Here is a 27,157-nt window from a genome sequence, read left to right as displayed (position 1 = left end):
AGGAGTTCCAAGAAGAGCATAACCTGGGTTGCATCGATAGTACACCTTCTCCCGGGGCAAATACTTTGCCTTTATTTCACTAGTAATCTGGCCATTTGGAATTTCGGAGGGAGAAGAACACCTTATATCTAAAAGGGAAATAAAAAATGGTCCCATTCAAATAAAATGCAGCTAAATGGTTCACATAAAATCATTTAGTTTTCCCAAAGCAAACTTCTCTAAACATGCTTTCACTTTTGAAACAAAAACTGACAGCACATATCACATGGCATAGAAAATATAAGGGTGCCCCTGCAAGGTCTGCTTCCCTTTGAGGCAGGGGTGGGATTTTGCTGGTTTGGACCAGTTCGGGTAAACCCCTAGCTCTGACAATCAGCTGCGAATGAACCAGTTCACTCCAACAATCATTTGGAACTGCCCCTCCACTCCTGTGCTGTAGTGACATATATCTTCTCAGCTGATCAGCGCAGCAGAGCAAATTGCTACTCCTCAGCTGTGTTCCTTCCCAGAAATAACATAGCATGTAAGGATTTTTGCATAGCGAAGCCTGCAATCACCGAACCAGTTGTTATACCAGCAGCATCCCACCATTGCTTTGAGGTGAGGGGAATGTGAAGCTATAGACAATGGAACCTCTTTTTCCTCCTACACTGTCTGTTTCTATCCATCTTGAAGAAATGAAACTGAGTGCTTTCAATCATTACTATCATGATATCTGATCAGCCTTAGATTAATGGTTATGGGTTGTTTGTGTAAATAATTTTCCCTGAAACTTCTCTTGTAGGATGAGTGTTAATTTGGGATTTGGGGGACCCTGTTTACCGTCTCTTCTCTCATTTTATTTGTAAAAGTTAAAGAAGAATACAGTGCTGAAACATACTTGGTATCTGAATTAGAGTAATTGTGAAATGTGTTGAAAACTGGATTATCCTGCAAAAAAATCAATCAGATAAATTCTTCTATGAACTACGTGCAGATAAGAAACTGGCTATTGTATCTTTGCATGATGAGCTAATCTGGCCTTTTCTCTTCCAATCAGACTCTCACAAGACTGGATAGCAAAGCTATGGGTGCGACCATGATGGTCTACCTGAGGCTGTGAGGCAGATTGAGAAGGAGATCTCAATGTCCTTTGCTGGTGCTTGAAAACCATCAAGAGCTGGATGAGAGACTGAGCTAGGGCTTCTAAGTCTATTTCTCTTGTTTATTCTTGATGGTTTTCTGCTTCAGTGCTGCTTCTTTATTGTTGTTATACCTGGTTATACCCAGAACACTTCATTTGGTTTTTATACTCTATACAGGTAGTCCTTGATTTATGACCACAATTGAGCTCAAAATTTATGTTGCTAAGTGAGACATTTGTTAAATGAGTTTTGTACTTTTTTACATTTGTTGCCCCAGTTGTTAAGTGGATCACTGCAGTTAAGCACATATGTTCAATGAATCAGGCTTCCCCACTGACTTCGATTGTCAGAAGATTACAAAAAGGGATTACATGAACCCAGGACACTGCAACTGTCATAAATTATGAGTCAGTTGCTGACTTCTGGAAAGATAGCTAACTGAACACACATCTGGGGAGAGATTTCTGAAGGATTTGTCCTTAGGGTATATCTCTTCTGCCTTATAACTGAAGGGACTGGCATCCCATCCATTTTTATGACCCATCCACAAGGGTAGGTCGAAGAACTTCCCCTCAGAACCCTCCAAGCCAGAAAATGGCTTCTGGAGTTGAACTTCAAAGCTATCTGCATGCCAAAACCTAGGAGGAGAGGGGCTGCAGTCTGTTCAGGGTTGAAGAAGTCACCATTCTGAAATTTACCTTTCAAACAGACAGTTCAGTTATACCTTTCTCTTCTTAATCACCTTCAACAACTATTAATCTTTTTAAAGTCAACTTAAGTAGAGGCTCTTTCTAGCTTCAGCCTGCTATACCTTTTTCAAGACTCCCATCACTTTAGGAAGTCCTTTTTTGTCTCAAAGGACAAGGAAGAAGGCTGCTAAGGCAAGTCAGGTGGGGCATAAGGAGGTATGATGAGGAAAATAATTGACAGAGAAAGATAAAGATTGAAAGCTGTGGTTTTAATTTACTATTGAAGTAACTGGTAGTTGTTCTTCTTAGCTGTGGGTGGCTAAAAACTTCTGATTCTGATTAAAAGTGGAAGCCAAGATGGTGGAGCAAAGTATTAGAGATATATTTGAAAGGTCTCAAAATACAATACATCATTTTATTGTCCAGCTGTTCTCCTATGATAAACAATCCTCTTATATTATTTCTGAGATGCAAACAATAAGATAAAACTTCCAGAGAAGAAAAATATTTTACTCCATGAAGATAAGCTGGAAGGAGTGACTTAACCTTAATGAGTTAACTGGAATTAGGATGGATTTTCCTGTACTTGATATGTGCAACTGAAAGAAAGTTTTAACCCAAAATTTGAAATTTTTATTTTTACACACACACACATACACAATAGATAGATAGATAGATAGATAGATAGATAGATAGATAGATAGATAGATAGATAGATATAGATATAGATATAGATATAGATATAGATATAGATATAGATGATATAGATATAGATATAGGTGTGTGTGTGTGTGTGTGTGTGTGGTATTCAGCTTTGTTCGGGTATTTTCCCACTCCATTATAGTTATGCTTTTAAAGTTGTACCAACGTTTTGGCAGAATCTCATCTGCCATCATCAGGCTTCTGTATAGTGTATATATATATATACTGTATATATAGACTCAAAGAATTATAACCAGCCACATGAGCAAAGAGATCCAACAGATGATCATCCCAAGAGAAAAATCTTCCAGGTGCCCCAAACTATATGGCCTCCCAAAAATACACAAAGAAGGCATACCTCTCAGACCCATAGTCAGCTCCAGAGCAGCACCACTACAAAACCTAGCTGAACACTTAGCAAAGCAGCTACAGCCCCATGCTGAAGCAGCAGCTTCACATGTACAAAACTCATACCACTTCTTGGAAATGATCAAAGATCTACATGTGGAACAAGAAGATCTGCTTGTAAGTTTCGATGTGGTTTCACTATTCACTCAAGTCCCGATAAAAGAAACTCTTGAAATCATCAAAAATAAATACCAACCAGCTAAACACCTTGTGCAACTAGCAGAACACTGCTTAACCAACACAAATTTCATATACAAAGGACAAAGATATAAGCAAATTGAAGGAGCCCCTATGGGATCACCATTGTCACCCGTCATTGCAAACCTGTTCATGGAAGAATTTGAATCCAGAGCCCTAGTTAATGCCACCCACAAACCCAAACTATGGTTAAGATACATCGATGACACATTTGTGATTTGGCTCCATGGAAAAGAAAACCTAAACAATTTCCTAACACACCTAAACAGCACACACCCCAAATTCAAGTTCACCATGGAAAGGGAAACAAACAACTACCATTCCTAGATGTACTAATCTACAAAAAAACAGATGGCACACTAGGACACACCATATACCAGAAGAAAACACACACCAACCGCTACCACAACGCCCAATCCCACCACCACCTGGCACAGATAAACTCCGTGGCCAAAACACTAATGGCTAGAACCAAACGCCTGGCAGACAAGACACACATAAAGACTGAACTATGCACCCTGACTAAAGTACTGACAGCCAACGGTTTCCACAAAAGCAAAATCACCGGCTTGATCCACAAAAACACACTGAGACATAATGGAGACCTAGAAGATGAACAGACCTATGGAACAGCTGTCCTGCCCTACATAAGAGGTACTACAGACAAAATCAGTAAGATACTATACAGGCATCACATCAAGACTGCCTCCAAAGCAGACAGAAAAATAGCAGCCATCTTTAGAAACCCCAAAGATAAAATTGACCTGGAAAACCAAGGCATATATGATGTCCCCTGCCATCATGACCTGCCACATACATCGGACAGACCAATAGAAGAATAAGTACCTGCCTGGATGAACACAAAAATGCAGTCAAAAAGCTGGAACACACTTCCTCACTAGTCCAACACATGAAAGCAACAGTCATAGCATCAACTTCAATGGCACCAAAACCCTAGCCACTACAGAAAACCTCAGCCACAGAATTATCAGAGAAGCCATAGAGATTGAAAACAGACCTGAAAGCATGAATGGAAGAGATGATTCCACTAGACTGTCAATTATTTGGAAGCCTGCACTCACAAACAAAAAAATCTCCACACCACAAGCCAGGCAAACACCTGGGCACAAACAGATCCTCCCGATACCTCCTGCTCAAACACACCCCAACCAGGCACCCAGATGAAACCTAGCTTCTTAATAAATGATAACAGTTCATTTACTCGGATCCAAGCCGCACTAAAAGCCTCCAATACAGGAACACAATGTTGCCAGCCAATCAAGACACAAAAAGCCACAAAACAGACAGAACATATTAGAAACACCAATCAAGCAGAACACAGCAAACTCCAAGACCAATAAACACAGACCAAGACTCCCAACCAATCAGGATGAAGAGAAAACCATTCTGGCACAGCAGTAAGCTAGCCCCAAATTTAAAACTGAAATGGTTGTGAAAGTCTGACTCACAGACGAACACAATACAGAAGCCAGATGATGGCAGATACGATTCTGCTGAAATGTTGCTACAACTTTAAAAGCACAACTATAATGATGTGGGAAAATACCCGAACAAAGCTGAATATATATATCCCATATATATATGGGGTATTCAGCTTTGTTTGGTTATTTGTGCTTTTAAAGTTGTAGCAACGTTTCGGCAGAATCTCATCTGCCATCATCTGGCTTCTGTATAGTATATAGTAGACGAATACTGTACAGAAGCCTGATGATGGCAGATGAGATTCTGCCAAAACGTTGCTACAACTTTAAAAGCACAACTATAATGATGTGGGAAAATAACCAAACAAAGCTGAATACCATACATATAAATACCCGCGAAAACTTAAGAAAACAAATGTATATACATATACACATACTTGTTTTCTGAGGTTCTCAGGTATTTGTATGTGGATCTTTGGTTGTTCGGGTTTTCTCCGCGTAAGATTTGGAGTATCTAGGCACGCGTTTGATGAGTCTCATTCATCATCTTCAGGCTTCTGTCTTCGCTCTTGCTTCTCAGAGTGAAGCAAGAGCCTCTGAGAAGCAAGAGCCGAAGACAGAAGCCTGAAGATGATGAATGAGACTTCATCGAAACGTTGCCTAGATACTTCGAATCTTACGTGGGAGAAAACCCGAACAACCAAAGATCCATATACACATACATATACATATATATATATGTAGACAAAATATATTGGAAATGTGTATTAACTTTTAAAATTGAAGCCAAGGGGAAATTACATTCTCAAATACTGATACTTTAAAACTCAAATTTTCTTGCTTTAAGGGGGAAGGAAGAGAGGCAACTGATTTATACTAACGTTTGTTGAAGGAGACTGCTTGGAGTTTTATAAGATTAGAGATTAAATTGCAATAAAACTTCCAAAAAATGTCTTGGAATCATGTAATTGAATTCTCCCCCAGGAAGAGCAAGTAAGAAAGAGAAACAGAATGTGTTGGATGTACTGACTTTGATTGCTTTATGACTTTGGGACTTGAATTATCTTTTGAAAGACTAAGAAAATATTTGGACTGCTTAAAAAAAAAAATCCTTTTCTGTTCACAATGGTATCTTTTGAAGAATTGAAAATGCAGTTTGAAAAATTAAGAGAAGAGGAAGCTGGCTCTTTTGGATCTATCTTTCGCTTTTTAGAAATGGCGATTTCTGCTTACCAGGAAATGCAACAAGAAAGAGGCTTGGACGATGAAGAAGAAGCCATCTTTAATGGACATATGATTTTAAAAAAGGGTAAAAAGGAGAAGAAAATCAAGAATTTAAGGTCTAAAAAAACAATTAAGAAAGGGAAAAGTAAGGTGAAAAATCAATATAATGATAGAAAGCAATGGAAAAGAGGAATACAACAGAGAGGGGAGATTAAAAAGCTGGAGATTGAGAGTGGGGGGTAAAAAGGTTAGATTTGATGAGGAAGGAAGGGACAAAGCGAAGGGAAGTTATAAAGACTTTAAACAAGATGTTAATAAACAACTTTTTTTTAGAGACAAAGGGTAAAATATAATTTAAATAGAGATTCTGCAAAGGTACACAAGACTGTATTTTATATTTGTATTTGAAATATGTGTTAATAGAATATTGTAGGGATTGTGTAATTGATGTTTAATTAACTAATTTGTTAGGGAATACTATTTTTAATATACTATAAGAATATTATGTTTTTTTTTTATTCTAAAATGTCATGTAGAATGTACTAAGCAGAATCAGAATAGAAATAATGTTTAATTTTAAGTGTTGAATTTGGGGGGAAAATAGAAAGGTGTCATACTTCAATCAGTCATTACAGGAAAAAGTTTGTGTTTAAGAGAAAGATAAATGGATGATTGAAAAAGAACGGACAAAAAATACAAGTGAAATGATTTAAATTGAGATTAAATAAATAAAGTAGAATTAAGAGAGTGAAAAGAGGGGAGAAGATATATGTAAAATGTAGAATTTTTAATAAGATATGAAATAGTATATAAGCTGAGCATGAATTTAATTTAAGTCTGTACCAAAAGTTATAACCCGGGGTTAAGCCGCTTTCTAAAAAGAAGTTTTATATTTTTTATGTTATGTGTTTTGTCAGTTTACATTTGCTTATTGAGGAGTAATATTGGATAAGAACATATGAAATAGTAACAATATGAAATATAGTAATATGAAATATATGAATGAATAAAATTGAATAGAAATAAAGGAAGAAACAGTAAGAAGGTAGAAAACAGTAATAAGATATGAAGTTGAATATATAAGATGCATATTAAGTTATGTGTGGAAATGTGATAATTTAGAACTATATTGTACTTAAATGAGATGTCATTTGTCTTGTTAAGTAGCTGTTGGAAAAGATGTTTTATGTTCTTATGTCTTATGTTTTGTTTGTGTACTTTTTTTTTTGAAAATTAATAAAATTTTACTTAAAAAAATATATATATATATTGGAAATGTATTTGAGAGTACCTGTATTAAGAGAAAGTTAAAGAAAATGATGTATCAGTTTAAAGAAAAACTGTGTTGAAAAGGATATTTTTTCAGTAAGGTCAAAATATTTGAAATAATACAATGAATTTTGCAAATAAAAATGGTGACAGTTCACAAAGATTTCTAGGTGTAAACAGTAATACACATTATTTACAATGCAAGGAAGATAAAGCAGGAAAGGATTTTATTCAAAGAGGATATCACTTTTGGAATTTGTACTTTATATTTCACACCCACTTTTCCCCTCTCCCTTTCCTTCCCTTAATTTCCTTTTTTTTCTTGTGTTGTTTGTATTTTATATAATAAAATAAAACCTTGGTATGATATAAATTATGAGTCAGTTGCCAAGCATCTGAATTTTGATCAAGTGACCAGAGGTTGTTGCAATGGTTGTAAGTGTGAAACATGATCACAAGTAACTTTTTTCAGTGTTGTTTTAACTTCGAATGGTCATTAAATGATCTGAACTGTAAGTCATGGACTACCTGTATAAACAGTTAAGATTCTATAGATTGTGGTGCAGTAAAAGTGTGGAAATAAATAAACAAATAAACTTGATCATTCAAGCAGGCAAGGCACTACTTCCAGACACAAAAAATGCACAAATCATAAAAAGTAGCCCTCAAGTTGGATCTCCATGACCTCACATAGACTGGATATCTGGGCTAACCCAATTAGGAAATGCTGAAGCAGAAAAAACATTATCAAGAGTGTTGAGCATCATTTCCACTTGACCAGAAAAGCAGACATTTCCCACTGTGACTGGAGGAACTTTGGCTTCACCTCACCACACAACTCAAGGCACCAATTGCCGTTGGCGGCAGTCTCCCCACCCCATCTAATCAATCCGAATAATAATCTTGCAAATCCTTTGCAAAGTGGCAACTTAATTTTTTTTCTCCCCGGAGTAGCTAAAGACTATGCTTTGCTCCTTCTTACTGGCCACCTGGCAGAATGCTGGCCTACTTAGGGAGCAGAGAAGGAAATCTGTGAGAGGCAAGTTGGAAAAGTGGGAGGGTGGGTAGAAAAATTGTTTAGTTTAGTTTAGTTTAGTTTAGTTTAGTTTAGTTTAGTTTAGTTTAGTTTAGTTTAGTTTAGTTTAGTTTATTGTCATTGCATTGTTTATCAATGTCCCCACAGGCTTATCTATTTATCCCACAGGAAAACTAAGAGCAATAACATAGGATCACCTCTTCATAGTGTACATGATTCAGGGTAATAATAGCTTTAATTTCATTTCTCAAAACATCTGGAGCACATCCCAGAGATCATACATTCCTACCTTTACAACTTGGAAAACGTGAGCACTTATTTTCTATACATATTATAGTACTTGATCCAGATATTTCAAAACCATCCTTACACTGGTAATTTATTTTCTCGCCATTCATGTACTTCTCCATTGTATCGTCAACAATGTCAGCATTTTCAACTATAGGGGGTTCTGTAAAGTTTGTATCTAAATGGAGAGATGATGCAAAGGCATGGTGATTGTTATTTACTTTGCTTAATTTATTATTAGGAATAAAGATAACAGTGCTAGGATTTTTCAGACATGCAAAAAGATCAAAGCAAAAGTGTTCAATATTTACTTAATTTGGGCTTTAAGAATATTTTACCATATCAGCTTAAGAAGGTTTTTTTTAGAATAGTCCTCTATGTTCAATTTATCCATAAGGTCTATTCTCATATTTAATAGAAAAGGAAAAATGAGTGAAGAAATAATCTGCTTTATGGATGTTGAAGAACTGTCTGAAATAACTGTGGCTGTTATATTTGTTGGTGGGAACAAATTGTTTCCTAGGCCATATTAATGAGAATAGATTTTAAAACATGGATTTATGTCAGGTGAGTATTCCAATGATCAGGCATAGAAGTTTTAGAAATGACAACTGAAGCATAAAGGATAGGTTGTGTCAGGTCCCTAAAGTGTTACTGCCATTCAGTTGGGAGAAGGGGGGAGCCTTGTGATTTATTCTTATTGCCTCTGACAACTGCCATTTTATAACTTGCACCAGAGCACCCTGAGATTTTCTCACCTTTTGGAGAATGTATTCGGGGGGGGCATGTGGGTTGTTTCACTCTGAAAGTCAGCAGAAGATGGCTATGAGAATGCCTGCTTATCTCCTTCTCAGGATGGCTGTTACAATAACACCTTCACACCTATGGATTGGCTGAATACATATCTGACTGGAGGAAGGGAATTCTGCTGCCTTAAGTCTCACTGTATTGCCTAAGGGAATTCAGACTCTGCTTTGATTGTCCTGCTTTCACTTCTGCTCAATAAAACGTTCCTTTTGAAATACTCAGTTTCAAGAGTCTTCAGTTTCTTGAGTTAGAGGGAGAGGCAGATCCTTACAGTCTGCAAAATGGTCGACCCAGAGAAGCAAACTTTCGCTCTACTGAGGGGAACATACAAACCATGTCCAAGCAAAGCAGCAAGCTTGAAGAAGCCAAATGCTGGGGAGAAACCTCCACCAATACCCAGCCAGATGCCTGCTCACTGTACCCCATCAGAGAGGCTGAGGTGACCCTGGAAGATCATGAAAAGCCCCGCTGGTCAATCGGCATCAGGAAGAAGGACACTGGCACCCATCACAATCGTTTTAAGGTGAATGGGTGGAAATGCTATTGTACCATCTTGTCTACAGTATTCTATTGTGGTAGCACATCCTCTTATCATGTATCCTGTTGCAACTAAATAAGTATTTTAGATATGTGTAAAATCTGCCAAAATGTTCTGGGTGAAATAAATTCCTTAGGCAAAAATAATTTGAAAATTATATGAAATAATGTTACAAAGTACACTTCTGCAGAGTTAAATGTCTTAGCCCTTCTATAATCATAGCAATACATGGAAGTTCTACTTACTGACACATTTTGGTGAAGGTGACCATCCATTTCTCGTGCACTCAACTACCTTTTCTCCATTATCAGGTTCAAAAGTAAATCCACTGTCACACAGAATTCGAATTAGATCCCCATCGTGGTATAAAGTTCTTTGAGGTCGGAAAGAACCATTTGATATTCTTGGAGAATTGCATGTAATTTCTAAAGAAAATAAATCATATCTTATATTGGAAAAAAAAAAGCTTACATTCATATCAGATTATGGGCCTTGCTTTCTATCAGCATAGAAAACAATAGCATTATTTTTTAAACATCCATAGGACCATGAGACCATTTTCATTAGCAGTCATGCATACTGATGGGCATTAACTAATTTAAAACTGCCATTTAGTATCTAAAATATACTGTGAAATCAACCAATTTGATTTAAAATACTTTTAGTAGCCCTTGGCTACTATTTATTTGGAGGATTGCAAGCAAACTTAGCAAGTTGCTATAATTATTCTTCCCTTTCAATCTAAAGCTACAATCTGATATCTCTATTCTTGCAGTTCCATCCCACACTCAGTCCCAGCAGTGTTTTCAGCCACCTGCAAAAGGATTGCAAATTAGAGGCTCCACATTGCAGTGGTTCAGCTCCTGCCTGAAGTTACAGTTTTGGTTAACAATAACAGGGGAAAGAAGTCAGGCCTTCAAATGCTTTGTGATGGAGCTTCCCAGACTTGTCTCTTTTCCCATTCTGTTCAAATTCTGCTCAGAATTAGGAGCGGTCATCTATCTATGATGATAGCTCTCAGGTAGTGGATCACCAACAACAATATAGATGGACCATTGGGGTGATGATGGATGCATTGCTGGAAGTCCTGAAGGATAGACTGGGACAAATTTCCTGGAGAATATTAATGAATGAGATTTCTGAGAGTGGATATCACCTTCTTGGCATGTACTTAAACAATTAATTATCTCCTCCTGGGATTGCCCTGGGGGTACCGTCAAAACATCAACTGGTCTAGAATTCAATAGCCTGTATGCTCAGTATATACTCTTAGATCTGCTATGTTACATCACTGCTGCAAAACTTGCACTGGCTACCAATGTGCCTCTGAGTACAATCCATGAGGCTGGACATGACTAGTTCTTTATAGCTCAAGTACGAGGCATCTATGACATTGAGTTTTCCAACTAACAACAGTTTGTCTAACCTGGGTGGCAAGAGTCCCCGGCTTTCAAATTAGTCAGGGAGTGATATTTCCTTGCAGCTCCCCTCCTTAGGAACAGCTGCCCTAAGTAGAGAATGGCAACCATTCTCCTGGTTTTCTTGAAGCCAAGAGTGAGTGTAGGACCACACAGATTTATGTCTATATGTGTGCCTTTTTCTTTTCTTTTTTTCTTTTTTTTGAAAATTTTAATGATTTTTAAAAACAAACATAAACAAACAGAACATAGAACATAAAAACATAAAACATCTTTTTTGAAAGCAGCCTGATCCCGGGTTACATCTCTTCGTGCAGACACAAATTCAAGTTCATGCTCATTTTTATATTCCATTCCATATCTTATTATCATTCTACATTTTCTATATGACTTCTCCCCTCTTTCAATTTTCTTAATTTTATTTTATTTATTTCATCTCAATTCAAATCATCATACTTATATTCTTTGTCTGTCCTATTTCAGCTGTCTATAATCTTTTCTCATTAAGCAAAATTTCTCCTGTGATCCTGTGGAGTATGACACCTTTATATCTTTCCCCTAAAATTATAACACTTAATATAATACATAACTTCCGTTCGGATTCTGCTTGGTACATTCTAAAACTACACAATGTATTTTAAAAAAAGAAAAAATTATAAATATATAACATAATTAAAACAACAATCCATACCAATTCAATTCTATCATTAATATTAATATTGATTTAAATCTTGAACATTTAACACATTACTTTTCAAATAAGTATCATACTTCTATGGGAACACTTATAAATTTTCCATAATTACTTCCCTCCCACTTCACTTATATTTTATAAAACATTGAGTGGTTAAAATGTTCCCATTCCTTCCTAATTCAATTCTCTCATTTATTTCATTTCATTTATTTTGTTCACAAAAGTTTCAGTAAATTTCACAGACTATTTTATTCCACTTTTTAATCATATGTTGTTTCCAATTTTCTAACAGTATTTCTATTACAAATATAACAATACAATCCAGAATCCCTTCTTCAGTTAAATTTTCACCCATTATCTCTGAATAAATCCTGTTTCTTTACATCTTGCTCCAGACCTTTGTAACTTCTCTTCCCTTTCTTCTTCTTCTCTCTCCCCTTTTTACCCCCCTCTCTCTCCACCTCCATTTCCCTTTTCTGTATTCCCCTTTTCTGTTGCTTTCCAACCTTATATCCCCTTTTCACATTATTTTTCCCTTTTGGGGCTGTTTTTTAGATCTTAGATTCTCCATTCTCTTTCCCCCCTTTCCCCTTTCTTCCCCAGATAGAATTTCTTGTTCATTAAAGATGGCTTCTTCTTTATCCCAATCTTCTTGTTGCACAGTCTTTTCTTGTTGTTTCTTGTAGACACCGATCACCATTTCTAAGAATTGAAAAGTGGAGCCAAAGGAGCCCTTCCCTTCTTCTTCCTCTTCTTTATATTTTTTAAATTCAATTTTCAGTTCATTCAGTTCATCCTGAAGTGATGCCATTGTAGAGTGTTGTTTTTTTTAAACAACCAGCCAATTGTTTTTAGTCATTCAAATATGATTTCCCAAAATCCTAAAGTCACCAAACAATCCAAATACACACAAACTGTTTCTTTTAACCCTTTCTTCTTTTTTCACTTTCTCTTCTTGGGGTTACTATTTAGTTGCAAAACTTTAGTTCCAGTTAAAATGTATCCTTTAGAAGTCTTGTTAAGATGTAACTTTAAATTCTTTTGAGTTCCAGGCAGACTCCTCCTTCCAAGTCCTGCCCTTATTCTTTTCCTCTCCCTTCCCACTTATAGCAAAAAAAGGATTTTTTAGTGTTCAGAAATATTTATTGTCCCTTTGGCATTTAATTATATTACCAGTTTAATTACCTGTTAGTGCCAAAGTGGATTTTTTGGATTTCTTTATTCAGATCTTCTCGTTATCAGTGTGAGGAAGGAGAGTGAAGAAAAAAAAACTTTCCCTTTTCACTTTCGTTCACTGTTTCCAACTCTTCTTTGGGAGCGATGTATCTTTTGTAACATTTAAATTCCAGGGTACCTTAGTTGTTGCTTTTTGTCCCAGTCAGCCAAAAACTTTCACTTCTTAACTTCCTCCTGCACTTTCTTTTCCAGCTGAGTGCTTCTTTGAGGCGGCCATTTCTGACCGCCGCTCTTACTGCCTTCGGGAAAGGGAGTTTAGCCAGCTGAGGAGGAGAGGTGCTGCTCCCCTCGACCCTGCTGGGTCTCCCCCATCTTCACCACCTCTACAGGGTGGCTTAGCCCCAAAGCAAGCTGGCTCGGGGCACTCCAGCAGCGAGCCCAGGCAGAAACCGCACATGATCATGGATTCCTGCCTGCTGCCAAAGCCCTGCAAACCAGAAGTCATGTGTACATTTTTCTTATGATTTATTCTTAATCATATTATTAAATTTTAATTTTTGATTATTTTATTGCTAATTTAATATCTGTAAACTGCCTAGAATCCATCAGGATCAACAGGGTACAGAAATAGCATGAATGCATAAACAAAGAAACATCTCCATGATGTTGCCTATGGTGGAACAGCTGGTTCTGGGAGATGTTGAACTGCTAGAATTGTGAGACGTCCTTCACTAGACATCCCCTAATCTGTTAGTGCTAAAATTAGAAGCACAGCAATATTCTTCACCAGTAACTAAAGAATTTCCTATAGTCTTGTTAGAAAGGGAGTTGGAATTTCTATTGGTATTGATATTTAGATTTTTGTATGGCAATAGTTTATAAATTCTTTAAAAAATGGAAACAATAGTAGCTCAGCTATGGAGTTTATTGTCAGCAAAAGCAATTACTGTATTTTTAAAGATATAAAAATATTGCCATGCAGATATATTTCCCTATGTTGATGAAACAGCAGACTATTTTTTGGTGGGGGGCCTGTAAATCTGAAGAGTGCAAAGTGCACTTTTTGCATTAACTTGGACATTAAACAATGGAAGGATCTTTCATTGCACCACTCCTCTCCAGCAATCTGAAGCCTTTCACGTTGCTCTATTTCAACTATATCCCAAGAGTTCTATTGGGCCTTTTCAGCATAGAAAAGTGCAGCCCAGGAAAGAAGGCGGAGCCTCCTCACCGACAGATGGTAGATCGCAACCCTCTGTGGCTATTGTTCATGCTCTTTCGTCAGAGAGCCCCAATCATCTTGATTAGGGGCTGAAACTGCCTTGGAGGGGCAGTGGAGTAAGAGGAAGCAGCAAGCCAGATTGTGGGGAGCCGCATCTCCCCCCTCTGGGCTTGGCTTTTTTTCCTCCCGAAGATGACTGCAGCGATGGTCTAAAATGGCCATCCCGAAGAGGATGACTCAGCTCAATTAAGATTTGTGCAGGAGAGAAGAAAGAAGTGGATAACATCTGAACCGGGACAACTGGGCAACATAACCAAATAAAAGTACCCCGGGATCAAGGTAACGTAGAATTTTTAAGAAAAGAAAAGCGAGCGGCGAAATTACAAAGGGACAGAGAAAAAAAGAAAAATATTTTTGACAGCTAAATGGGGCTTCGAACTGGGAAAGAAGAAGCTGGAATTAAAGATTTAATGAAATTGGACTAAAATAATTTGGGAATAAACAAGTATAAAATTAAAGCTGGACTTAAGATTGTTAAAGAATAATAATAACAATGTTTACATATTGGAGACTGGACTGTGTTGGAATATTGAGGTTCAAAAAATCTTAAATAAAAATACAAGGGGAAAAAGTGAAGACTTTGTACAATGGAGAGTGTCACCTTTTGATAAAAATTTAGTTCAAATAAAAGGGAAAGCATCTTGTCTTTGAATGGACTGGTGTGGATATAACATTACAGAAATATTGAAACAAAGTAAGAATTTTAGAAAGTGAAAGCAGAACCAGAACAAAAGAGAAAGCAAGGAAGGAAAGATTGTGTGGGGGACTGATTGATGTTTTTGGTATAAACCCTGGACTGGAATACCTGAGAACTTTAAAAAACTGAAAGAAGAAAGAAGAGTAAAAGTGGTTTCTTTTTGTGGACTTTAATGATCATAAAATATAAGAATGATGATATCTCTTCAGGAATTTAAAATGGAACTCAAAAATATGAGAGAACTACTACAGGAAAGAGGCAAATCACTTTGCTCTGTGCTAGAAAAAATGGAAATGGGGATTATAGAACAAGAAGCAAGATTCTCAGAGGGGGAGGAGTCGATTCAAGAAGAAGACATTTCAAATAGACAATTAACACAAAGAACGCTATAAAGAAGTGGGGAAAGAAGGAAGGTTAAAAAGTTGAGTTTTAAGAAAGCAATTAAAAGAGGGAATACTTGTGAAGTCAGAAAAGGTAGGAAGATTCAGCAGAAAAGGGGAAAGGAAGATATTAAGAAAGAGACAAATTGGAATGAGAAAAGTTATGGGGAAAAAAGGGGGAAGAGAAGCAGTAAGAAACAGGCATGTGAGAGAAAGAAACACAGAACCAGTAAAATGTTGAAAGGGAATTGTTTCTTTACAATTAAAAGAAGGAATACTTGTGAAGTCAGGAAATGCAGAAAGACTCAGCAGAAAAGGGGAAAGGAAGGTATTAAGAAAGAGATAAATTGGAATGACGAAAGACATGGCGAAAAGAGGGGGAGGAGAAGCAGTAAGAAACAGGCATTTGAAAGAAACACAGAACTAGTAAAATGTTGAAAAGTAATGGCTTTTTCAGAGATAATGGTTGATGAATTAAAAAGGGGATTCTGCAGGGTGACATGGGGTAATAAGAATATCTTTGCAATTAAAAATACTTAGAAAATAGGGTAATATAGAAACTGATAACTCTTATGAGGGGGGGGGAATATGCTGTGGAATCCAATTGAAAAGATGTAATGACTAATGGTCTATTGGGAATTAAGATGAGGGAATAACGGTATATTCTAATCATTAAGGTGTTACACTCAAAACAGTAAAAGAGGGGAAACTTATACTTGTTCTTTTTTCTTTTTGTGTGGGTATGTTAAGATCTGTATTAATTTAGAATTCATAAAAAAAATGTGTAATGGAAAGGGAATATGGCAGACTAAAGAACCAGCTAAACTAATAAGTTTAATATAGATTAATAAAAGCAAGGAGAGACATTGGTAACTTCATTATTATTACTATTAGGCAAATATATATTGTTTATTTTTATTTTTAAAATAAATATTAAGGATTATATTTGAAATAATTGAAAGGAAATAAAAAGATGTTTAGATTGAGATTAATGAAAGAATTTAGAATTAAACTTTATTACTATTTATTAGGCAAGTACGTATTGTTTATCCTTATATTTAAAAATAAATACTAAAGGATTATTTTTGAAATAATTGAAATGAAACAAAATTGATTGAGATTAATGAAAGAGGCTAGAATTAATGTGTTCATTTCTCTCCTTACTGAAAATCTGGAATGGAAAACGTAATAATAGAATTAAGTATGCATATATCAATGTATAATTTCTGTCATATTTGTATGTAAAGATGATGACCCGGAAATATGTTGTCCACTAAAAATAGATTTTTGTTTTTAATGTGAAAAACTGAATAAAGTCTGTTTAAAAAAAAAAGAAAGAAAAGAAAAGTGCAGCCCAGCTGGGAATGCTTCAAGAGGAATAAAAATATTAGTACCAGTACCAAAGTAGTACCAAAGCACATAAATAATTGCAGCTTATTTTAGCTCTAATCATTAATAGACTCAAACTGAAGTGCTTTGGCTTTGTATTGGTGATAGCAGAATTATAAAATTAAACTTTTGAAGTCACCTTTGCATTTAGGAATCACGGATGGTGTCCCATCACACTGGATTACAAAAGCTGATTGGGAAGAATATGCTTCCAGGACATATCCTGTTTTACAGGTCAGCTCAATAGAATGACCACGTTGAATAAATATATTTTCAGGCACATCTATTTCATCTTTAACATCTATTTTCTGGCTTTCCAATTCGGTCCTGGAGATCACACAGGGATCTGAGGTGGAAAAAGAAAGCAAATCCTATTAGAAAAGGCTGTTGGGATCCAAATACATCATATTACCATATTGCAAGATTTAGCTAGATTTAGCTTTCATCTAGTATCCACCTCAGATATAGGACTGAAATTGTATATAAAGGAAGCTGCTGCAGGCAACATCAATTAAATCTTTTTTATATGTGAGAAAGAGAGGGAGAGAGAGAGAGCGCAGTGAATCTTAATGATTAGAAATGCTCATGAAAATTGGATGAAGACTTTGTTTTCTGCTTACCCAGGCAAATGGGCACTTTTGTCCAGGTCCCATTGTCACAAAAAGATCTGTTCTGGCCTTCCATGGCATAATATGTTTGGCATCTGAATTCTACTGAAGAGCCAGATCTGTACAGCTTCTCAGATAAAGTAATAATGTCTCCATTCTCAATTCTTGGTGGACCACTGCAATTTTGCCCTCCTTCTAACAAATATGGAAGCATGGATGAAAAAGTAAATAAACTAAGAATTTCTTCTCTAAGAATTAACAGGTTAAATTGATCTAAATCATCTAAATGTATTATATATTATAAATGCATACACATACACACACACCATCTCTCTCTGTGTGTGTGTGTGTATAAATAAGTTCAAATTACACATAAACATATTCTGTCATTATTATGGAATCTATGACAAAATTTTTACAATATCATTTTTTCTTTGCAGAAAAGAATAATCTTTTCAAAAATTAACATTATATATTTTTGAATCCACTTCTTGATATTTAAAGTAATAGCAGTTTTCCAAACTTTTTTGGCTATGCATGATATAACCCCAAGTTCCTAAGAAAGTGTTAAATGCCTTCATTTTAGAATGTAATTCAAAATATCAAAAGCTTTCACATCTTTAACATAAAAACGTTTGCATAAATATTTCTATTTATTACAAGATTCTTCCAAAAGAAAACTAAAATTGGCCACGATCAAATTAAATTAGTTGATGTGCCCTTACATTTCTTATACCAACAACAAAGAAAATCTATTTCAGCCACAATCAGAAAAATTTCTGAAATAGTCTTTCAAGAGTACTATTAAACTCAGAAGAAAATTGTTTCATAAATTCATTTCAAACTCAAGTTACACTTAACACAAACGGTTAACATGTTTTAAAGTCTTACATAAATTGATACTCCATTATCAAATATTCCACGTCTTCACCCCATAAGTCAGAAATATCAGCATTTTCAACTTTAAAGATATTTTAAAATTTCCGATATAGTTTCAAATTCAATTTGATTAAATTGATTATATTGACACTCTTAAATTTTGGGGCAGGAAATTCTAGCTGAAGCTTTTGACATTCCTTAAAATAATAATTATAAAGAAATTGGTTTAACATTATTACAGATTCTGTTCATTTTTTCCAATAAAATCAGGTACAACCTATTAGAACAATCTCTCTCTCTCTCTCTGCCTCTCTCCCTCTCTCCCTCTCCCTCTCTCTCTGTGTTGCTCTATGTTGACTCAGATAATTGCCAAGATCGCTACAGAAATATATGAAAAAATGGTATGTGGGAATGACCTTGGGAGAAAGGGAGAAGATATGCAGCCAAAAGAACTGTCAGGTAAAAAGGTAACTCAGTCCATGCCAGGAATAGACAGGGCAAGCGGTTCAGAAGAGACCCTCCCAGTTTCATGGGCTATAAAGGGCATAGGGAGAAGGAATGTACTTTTGGACTGCAAGTTTCTGTTAAAGTAATCCTACCTTAACAGTGGAATTAGCTCATCTGATCGAACATCCTCTACAATTTACTTTGCAAGGCTGACACATAATCACTTTCTAATACAGACTGTAAAGCAGGGGTGGGATTCTACCGGTTCTATCCAGTTCTATAGAACCCCTTGTTAACTTTCTAAGCAGTTTGGAGGTAGTTAGAAGCAATCTCCTTTTGTTTGTTCTACATTCTTGGCAGACAGGCTAGACTTACTGTCTCCAGAGCTTTTGGGGCTTGGCTTTCTTAAAGGGGAAGGGTTGTTTTAAGATTTTTACACTGCTGTTGAGAGGAAATACTTCCCTGGACAATCAGCACTTTGAAGAAATAATTAAATAATGAAGCAAAGCTTTTAGTCACAGGGAACTAAGATGAGTGACATTCAGCAAGGCTTCTTGGCTAGTTAGAAAGATTAACATTCAAACGTGAATTTACATATCCTTTCTGAGTTTTGGTCTAAAACTGGTTTTCGGTGAAAGTTAATTCTGTGCTTGGGGATGTTTAAACCTGTGTTTATTGATGGGATAATTTTCCCTATTTAGCTTCAACAAGCAACAGCTACTGTTTTGATTTAATTATTTGTATTGTGTTTGAATTTTTTCTTGCCTCATGGTTTCTTTTTCTATCTGGGGAGGGGGTTTTCCTCACTGCTTTAGTACTATCTGGTACTGTCCTTTTGGGGTATACTTCCAAGAGGCAGGATGCAAGCTTGGCACTGATTTTTTTTATTGCCTTTCTGGAGGGCATGTGACATTTCCTTAAATCTGGATGATTTCCTTAGGATAGCTTCTGAGGTGAGTGAGACCAGCTGGTATTTTTAAGTGGTGCAAATGGATCTAAGGATTGCTTTTCTTGGGTGTATTTTTTCTGGAGAGCTTAAATGACCTCTCTGCTAAAGGTTTCACTTTATGAGCAAAAGTTGGTTGCTTGATAGTTATCACTGAATTTTAACTATTTTCATTCCTCAAGGTGCTCTGGCACCCTGCCTGATTTGTAACTCCGGCTTGCAGGTTTTTTTAATCTAATGATTGGTATTTAGGGAAGCTTTTTGCAAGTAAGGAAGCTTTTTGTATTTTTGTACAGGTAATCCTTGACTTACAACAGTTCATTTAGTGACCATTCAAAGTTATAATGGCACTGAAAAAAGTGACTTATGACCATTTTTCACACTTATGACTGTTGCAGCATCCCCACTGTCACGAGAGGCCAGGCGAGGAGAAGTGCCCTTGACATGAGTGGTGTCAAGTTGATCACGCCCATCCAGTCACATGACCACCAAGCCACACCCACCAACTAAGCCCTGCCCACAAAACCAGTTGTTTAAAAAACTGAATCCTACCCCTGCCCTAAAGGTCTTTCAGTTAAATTATTACACATAGATAGATATGATTAAATAACTGAATAGTAATATCAGTGTTATATTATTGCTCTTTCTATTGAATCTGTAACTGTATCTGTTCTATTGTATATTATATTGCATCTGTAATTCTCAGACCATTGTATGTAGATATTTTGAACTTTAGATGTTACTGTCTCACTTATATTAAACAACATGCAAAGAATTTACCTGTTAATTCACCAAGCATCCAATATTTTAATTTTAAACTCTTCAATTTGATCAGCATAAAAATCATCCATCAGCTCTGTGAGAGTAGCAAGATATACTTTCTATTTATACATTGATTTAACCATAAAATACCTTCCAAGTTAAATTCTCTTTTAATAATATGAGATTAACATATTTTTAAGAAACCTTTGCAATTTGTGATACAAATTCCTATTAAGCATATTACCAATATTATGCATATTTTCAACTACAAGGAAACAGAATTCTTAACTGAAGTTCAAGATTTTGGATTGAGCCTTAGATACAATGTATACATTTGGGGAAATGCCAGAACATCCTTCTCCAATCTGACGTCCTTCAGATTTATTTTATTTTTTTAGATTACACTAATAAAATTCTAAGCCAAGAGGTGAGAGAGTTCAGTGAATATTAAATCACTTATAAAAGATTGAGATTTTAGAAGCAAATGTTAATATTCATTATGCTATATTACTTATTTTAATTAATTATAATCTTAGAGGGAATCCATCATATTGACAGCAAGCTTACCAGAGATACATAATGGGAAATCCATGTAACCGTCAACACACTTTCTGACTGATGGAACCACAAGCACATATCCTTCATTACACTGAAATTGTAGGTTCTGGTTACTTTGAATAAGCCGAGCTTTTCTTTGATTCCCAAACACAAACAAGTTTTTTGCTGCTAACTGTTGTCTTGTGATACTGCAGGGTGCTAAAAAACACAGAAAATAATTCAGATCTTCTCAATAGAGATAATTGTCCATTAGTTTCCCTCTATTCCACCCTCAAGAAAATCAGTCTTATCTGCAAATCACAATGGATAGTTCCAGGTCAAAATGAAATAAGCCAAATTAAAGCACAATATTAATGATAATAAAATTATGATTCTGTTATAGACTTAGCACAGAGAATTGGCTTGTAGAAGCATGCACAAGCAGATGTTGTTTGGTTTGTTTCAAGTTAAGAATAAACAGCTTAACCCAAAATCTTCTGCAAAGATATTTTGAGTGAACTGAGTTATAGTGGAACAAAATTTGTTCCATATTATGTCAAAATATGACGCAACATTTCTAAGCATTGAACATTGGCCCCTGTCTCTCTTGATTTTTTAGTTCTGCTTTTTTTGCTCATATTAATGAGCTTATTGTTATTAATAGTGGGGCAATTCAGTATCCTATCAGTCAATGTCCTTCCACCCAAGGGTTACTTCCAGCATTACAGGTGTGACAGACAATACTTTTAAAGCATTCTTTTAGCTATCCAGTAAATATTATAATGCCCCTTGTTGAATTGTGATGTTGTTGTTCAGTTGCTAAGTCATGTCTGACTCTTCACAATCCCATGGACCATTGCAAGCAATGATCCCTATCCTCCATTGTCTCCTGGAGTTTGTCCAAATTCATGTTTATTGCATCAATGACAATATCTATCCATATCATCCTCTGCTGTCCCCTTGTCCTTTTGCCTTCAATCTTTCTCAACATGAGGGTCTTACCCCTGCTTCATTTTATACTCCACAGCCAAATTTGTTATTGCTGTTATTTTGGTTACCTCAATTTCATATTTCTTGCATTCCAATCCTCTGTGATCAGGGGTGGGATTCGACCAGTGTAACAACTGATTCAGTGAGCACGCGCTTCACTGATTCCCAAAATGTTGTCAATCTTCCCATTTCATCTTCAGTCAGATCCAGGTTACTTTGATTCATAGATTTTACATTCCAGATTCCTATGGAATATTGTTCTTACAGCACTGGACTTTCCTTTCATCACCAGACACATCCACAGCTGAGTGTCATTTCAGCTTTGGCCCAGCTGCTCCATTCTTTCTTGTGCTACTTGTAATTGCCCTCCTCTCTTCCCCAGACACATACAGAACACATTCCAACCTAAAGAGCTCATCTTCCAGCATCATATTGTTTAGCTTTTTGGTACTATTCATGTGGTTTTATTGTGAAGGATTCTGGAGTGGGTTGCAATTTCCATTTCATGTGGACCACATTTTGTCAGAACTGTCCACTATGACCTGTCCATCTTGGGTGGCCCTGCATGGCTTAGCTCATGGCTTTTGAGCTGCACAAGCCCCTTTGTCATGACATGGCAGTGATTCGTGAAGCGGGTTGTTGAATTAATCATATCCTAATATCTATAACAAGCATGGAATAACCTTGGGGAACTGGAGGAAAAGTCACTACCAAGGCACGAGTCAGATAAAAGAAATCTGAATCCTGGTCAGAAATGTTTCAGTGAAGCATTTTGTCCTCTGAATAACAATGCTGAATTGTCTGAGCTTTTGTTAACTCCTAGACCAGGGGTGTAAAATTCATTTTCATTTGAGGGTCGCATCAGGGTTGTATTTGACCATGGTGGCCAGGGCCAGGGTGGGAATGGCCAGCTTGATGTCATTCATGTTGGGGCACCTGTTGAGGTCCAAGCACTCCACCAGTGAAAATTGGCTCCCGAGCTCTGTTTTTGGTTGTGACATATCCCTGGAACTCTTAGCCCTTGAAGTTGGAGCTCGGAGGGCTGCAGGTAGCTCTCCCAAGCTCTATTTTTGCTGGCAGAGGCACTGCAGGCCAGTCCTTTGCGGTTTTCAGGGCAGCCCTGTGGGCCAGATCTAAGCACCCCATGGGCTGGATCCAGCCCCGGGCCTTGAGTTTGAGTGACAGTCCTAGACAGTTTTTGCATAATGGATGTAGGAATGTGATGGATTACCCAACTGTACTAGCTACAAGGATGATGGGATCTAGTTTTTGTATTATTAAAAGAGAAGGAAAGATCATGGAGAAATCTGAGTAATTGTGCTGAATAAATTGTAATTACTAGACTCAGAAGTTTTCCTTCTACAGCTTTCTAGCTGGCTGAATTCCATAGCAAAAAAATGCAGTTTCCTACTTTATTAACCACTGAGTCTGCAACCAGCTGTAACTAAGTTACTCAGCATTCTTGAGAAGTGAGAATAAGCTTCCAATTGAATATCATTTAAATATATCCACTGTACATCCAACAATTTGGATCTATTTAATTTTTTGAAAAGAAGATGACACCAGCACAGTTTGTGGCTTCAGAGGAAAGCCTGGCTTCCGAGGGAACACCTGAATGCAAATTCAAACCAATTCTCAAAGAATTTGGCAGCTGCAATTCTTCTCCTATTGGATGAATTCTGCATTTTCTCCCAGGTCTACACTAGTCAAAGAAAGCATGATGGCTTACCCAAGCATTTTGGTGGATGAGGTGTCCATTCTTGTCCCTTACACTGAATCCATTCAGGTCCTTCCAAGACATAGGAAGGGTTGCATCTGTATTGTACTCGGTCATTTTCCAGGTACTTGGCTTTCTCAATGCTCACAATTTCCCCAAAGTCAATCTCATTTGGTTCTTCACATTCTGAAATTATATTTACATTAAATTATCTTATTTGCTTAGACAGGCTAACTTTTTCTATTTACTCTCATGAACTTCTCATGAACTGGATATAACAAACTTTCTGCTCTAACCCAAATTAGACAATTATTTCCCACTTTTGTCTTAACTAGGAAACCAATGCTTGATGGACATTTAATCCTAACTATAGGTAATCCTCAATTTAGCAATCATTTGAATTCCAAGGAATTACTTGTGGAATGTTTATAACCCAGATTCAAAATGTCACCCCCTGCCTCAGTCATGAGTGCACTTTGGTGCTGGGCAACTGCATTGCATTTACAGCCAATTGCAGCATCCTATGTACACATGACCCTGTTTTATGACAGTTTTGCTGAAAACCTAAGTAAGTAAAAACCATTTGCTTCTGGTTTACTGCAAAACCACACTGGTACGCTTAATAAATACATATTCACTTAATGGCTGTGATAATTCATTTAATGGCCACCACAAAAATGTTTATAAAATCTAGTCACTCTCATGACTGATAGACTTTATGATCATAACATGTTGCAACTGTGATGGAAATTCTCCATTAAGTTATAACTCAAAGACTTCCTGTAATATGTAACCTTCCCTTGCTGATGCCTAACCTAAGTATTTCTGTGGATGGTAGATAGAGAGAGGTTGGAGGGCTATTAAACTTGCCCCTCCCAAAGCAACTTCTTTGTAAGTGATTCTGTAGAATTTCCTCCTTGCTGGTACTTATCATGGCTTACCATGGATGGTAACAATAAATCACCCTGTGATTTTTGTAATAACCCTGTCATCTTTCCTTGTATAATTCCTAGGCAATATATGACTCAAAAATGTTAAAGTTGGCAACAGTTCTTTTCTAAGAGAAATAAATCCATTTCTGACTAGTACCGCCTTCCTATTAATTTCTCAGTATCTATTATCTATAGTTTTTTTTTCTTTTAATCAGGTTTAAATGGTGCCAGTTGAGAATTTATTATGTAGGCTATAATTCTCTCACCTTGTTATATTCCATTTTCTTTTCTTTTTAGAGATAGAGCATGATAGAACAAAGTGTGAGATATCCATACACACACTACACACACATACACAAACAGAGAGAGAGAGGGAGGGAGGGAGAGAGAGAGAGAGAGAGAGAGAGAGAGAGAGAGAGAGAGAGAAATAATATACAGTGTAGAGAGCACAAATATTCATTCTAAACAGCAATGGTGGGCAGAAGCAGGGAAGAAAATAATTGTAGAATATCTCTAAATCTTCAGCTATCAAATTTGAAAGTAAGAGCTTGATATGGGGTGGCAATAACTACTTATTGTACCAATGGTTTATCAGTTAATTTTACAATTATTGGGAAAGGAGCACCTTCTGTGGTCTCTGTTGACAGGGCCAATGCTTTTCTTACTTTCCCCCCATGAATGACTTTTGAAAACGAGTTTATTTAACATAAATCAATTGATTAAAAAAGGGAAATAAGAAAGACCAGGCAACTGTCAGGCAACCATCAAAAACAGTGATAAATAAATTATTGGCTCAAAGGTTCGATCAGTGTGAATAGAAGCAAGTGTAACCTTAGCTTCAGTGTCTTGAGATGTGAATATTTCCCTCTTTTTCTTCTCCTAAAGGATATTATCACTGTGAATTAAGTTATACACTAATTGCTTTTGTATTTATCCTGATATAAACATAACTGAAATACATCTCTAAAATTTCAAACTTCTGACTTATGAAGATTCATCCCCTTGGAACAGGTTTCAGAAAACATAGATATGATTCCTAGATGATCAATGTTCTTATCTAGGTATTATGTGCTTTAGTGACAGCCCAAAGCATAATAGAGGCTCTCATAAAATTACCTCATCTAGAAGGAAAAAGAGAGAAAAATTTGGGGGAAAGTATAGATTCTACAGTACTGATAGCATGCACTTGGTTAAATTATGGTAGAAATATATTCAATAAATATATTCCATTTTTATGTCTCTTCATTTCAACTTTTGAGGATCTTTTTTGTTTATAAGCAAAATAAACCATTAAACATAAATGCTTCAATGAAATTAAAGCTTTTGCTTCAGTTTTAAAGTATCATTATTAGACATGGTAATCATTTGGTTATCATCATATCCAGTTCTTTATTAACTGAAGCAAACTTCCTTCCAGACGGGTGTAAATTTACAATAATGATGCAAAGAATTTTGCTATATACAAATCAGTTGATCAAAAATCTTGCATTTGAGAAGGCAATTGGAATTATACTGTAAGTCTATGATATTTTTAAAGAATCTGCCATTACAAATTTCCAGAAGGCCACAAATGGAAAATGGAACTCTTTGCTTTTGCTAAAAGAAATTGTTCCTTTAATGAACACAGCAGAAGCTGTTTTCCTTAGTAACCCTTTGATTTCTTTTCTTCTTAACTTACCATTTTGAGAAGAGCTGCCCGGCCAGAGAAGAACAGCAGCAACCAGGAGTAGCCAGCTCTTCATAGCTCTTCAGGCAATGTCTGAACCACTAAACCTCAGTTCAGCAGTTTGGCAATCTCAGTGGATTTCTCCCAGCTACTACCATCCCTTCCTCATTATGGGAATAAGAATATGATCTTGCCAGCTAAGAGAGGATTATAAATAAACTTTGTGTTGCAGTGATGACGATAAACAAATAAAGCAATACTTCAGCTTTTCAGGCAGTGTTTCCAATTCTTACGAAGGAAAAAAAAAACCCACCACTTGCATTCAAGAATCTTCCCAATGTCTTCAGCAGCAGCTAACAGCAAAATTATTATACATGACATTTATGAATCTGGCATATCTCTTTTGCATTTATGATGTATAGGAACCACACATTGCAGATATCCAATATCTTCCTTAAAAAACTCTGTAGTTTTATTATCTTCAGTCAAAAACAGTTAATCATTAGCAATCACATGGGAGACAGTACACTTTGCTACCTGTTTGCTCCTGCCACCCCAGATTCTGAGAACTAGGGTTGGATTTAACTTTTACAAATATCTAGGAGGTCAAAATAATATCAACTCCCAGGGTATATAAGAACAGAGAAAAAAAAAAGATATTGCCTCCTTATCCAAAGGATACAAGAACTACCTTTCTCTTCTCACCTCATTTTTATAGCTGTGTATAAGAAATATTTTTTACTGTTATCTACTCTTTCTGAAGATAGCAATATGTATATTATTTATTAAATACAGTTTGAATTGAGTCAAAATTGAACTGAGCCATCTTGTCTTTAGCGAAAACAGTGTTTCTCCCTCCCAGCAGTTGGAGAGACAGAGAAACTGGCCTTGGAGGACAAGAAGAGCCATTAC

General features: G+C 36.2%; 1 protein-coding gene across 12 annotated transcripts in view; it reads right to left on the bottom strand.

The window, feature by feature from the left end:
- Positions 1–26,701, bottom strand: part of LOC113436187 (complement factor H-related protein 5-like) — a 256,629-nt gene extending 229,928 nt beyond the window's left edge. For 10 of the 12 annotated variants that reach the window (XM_087930322.1, XM_087930326.1, XM_087930328.1 and 7 more), the window contains exons 1-6: positions 26,258–26,701; positions 23,660–23,833; positions 20,971–21,159; positions 17,382–17,564; positions 16,901–17,107; positions 9,971–10,150 (exon numbers count right to left, since the gene is read on the bottom strand). In XM_087930322.1, the coding sequence (XP_087786448.1) occupies positions 9,971–10,150; positions 16,901–17,107; positions 17,382–17,564; positions 20,971–21,159; positions 23,660–23,833; positions 26,258–26,321 (997 nt within the window). In that variant the 5' untranslated portion in view covers positions 26,322–26,701. The remainder of the gene's footprint in view (positions 1–9,970; positions 10,151–16,900; positions 17,108–17,381; positions 17,565–20,970; positions 21,160–23,659; positions 23,834–26,257) is intronic. The other 2 variants (XM_087930320.1, XM_087930324.1) reach the window with 2 other exon arrangements.
- Positions 26,702–27,157: the final 456 nt, after the last annotated feature.

The sequence above is a fragment of the Pseudonaja textilis genome, chromosome 3 (assembly GCF_049901715.1).
Source record: "Pseudonaja textilis isolate UNSWEBS1 chromosome 3, rPseTex1.2, whole genome shotgun sequence".
Classification (NCBI taxonomy): domain Eukaryota; kingdom Metazoa; phylum Chordata; class Lepidosauria; order Squamata; family Elapidae; genus Pseudonaja; species Pseudonaja textilis.
The sequence above is the reverse complement of the archived record's forward strand: the minus strand, read 5'-3'. Positions and strand labels throughout refer to the sequence as shown.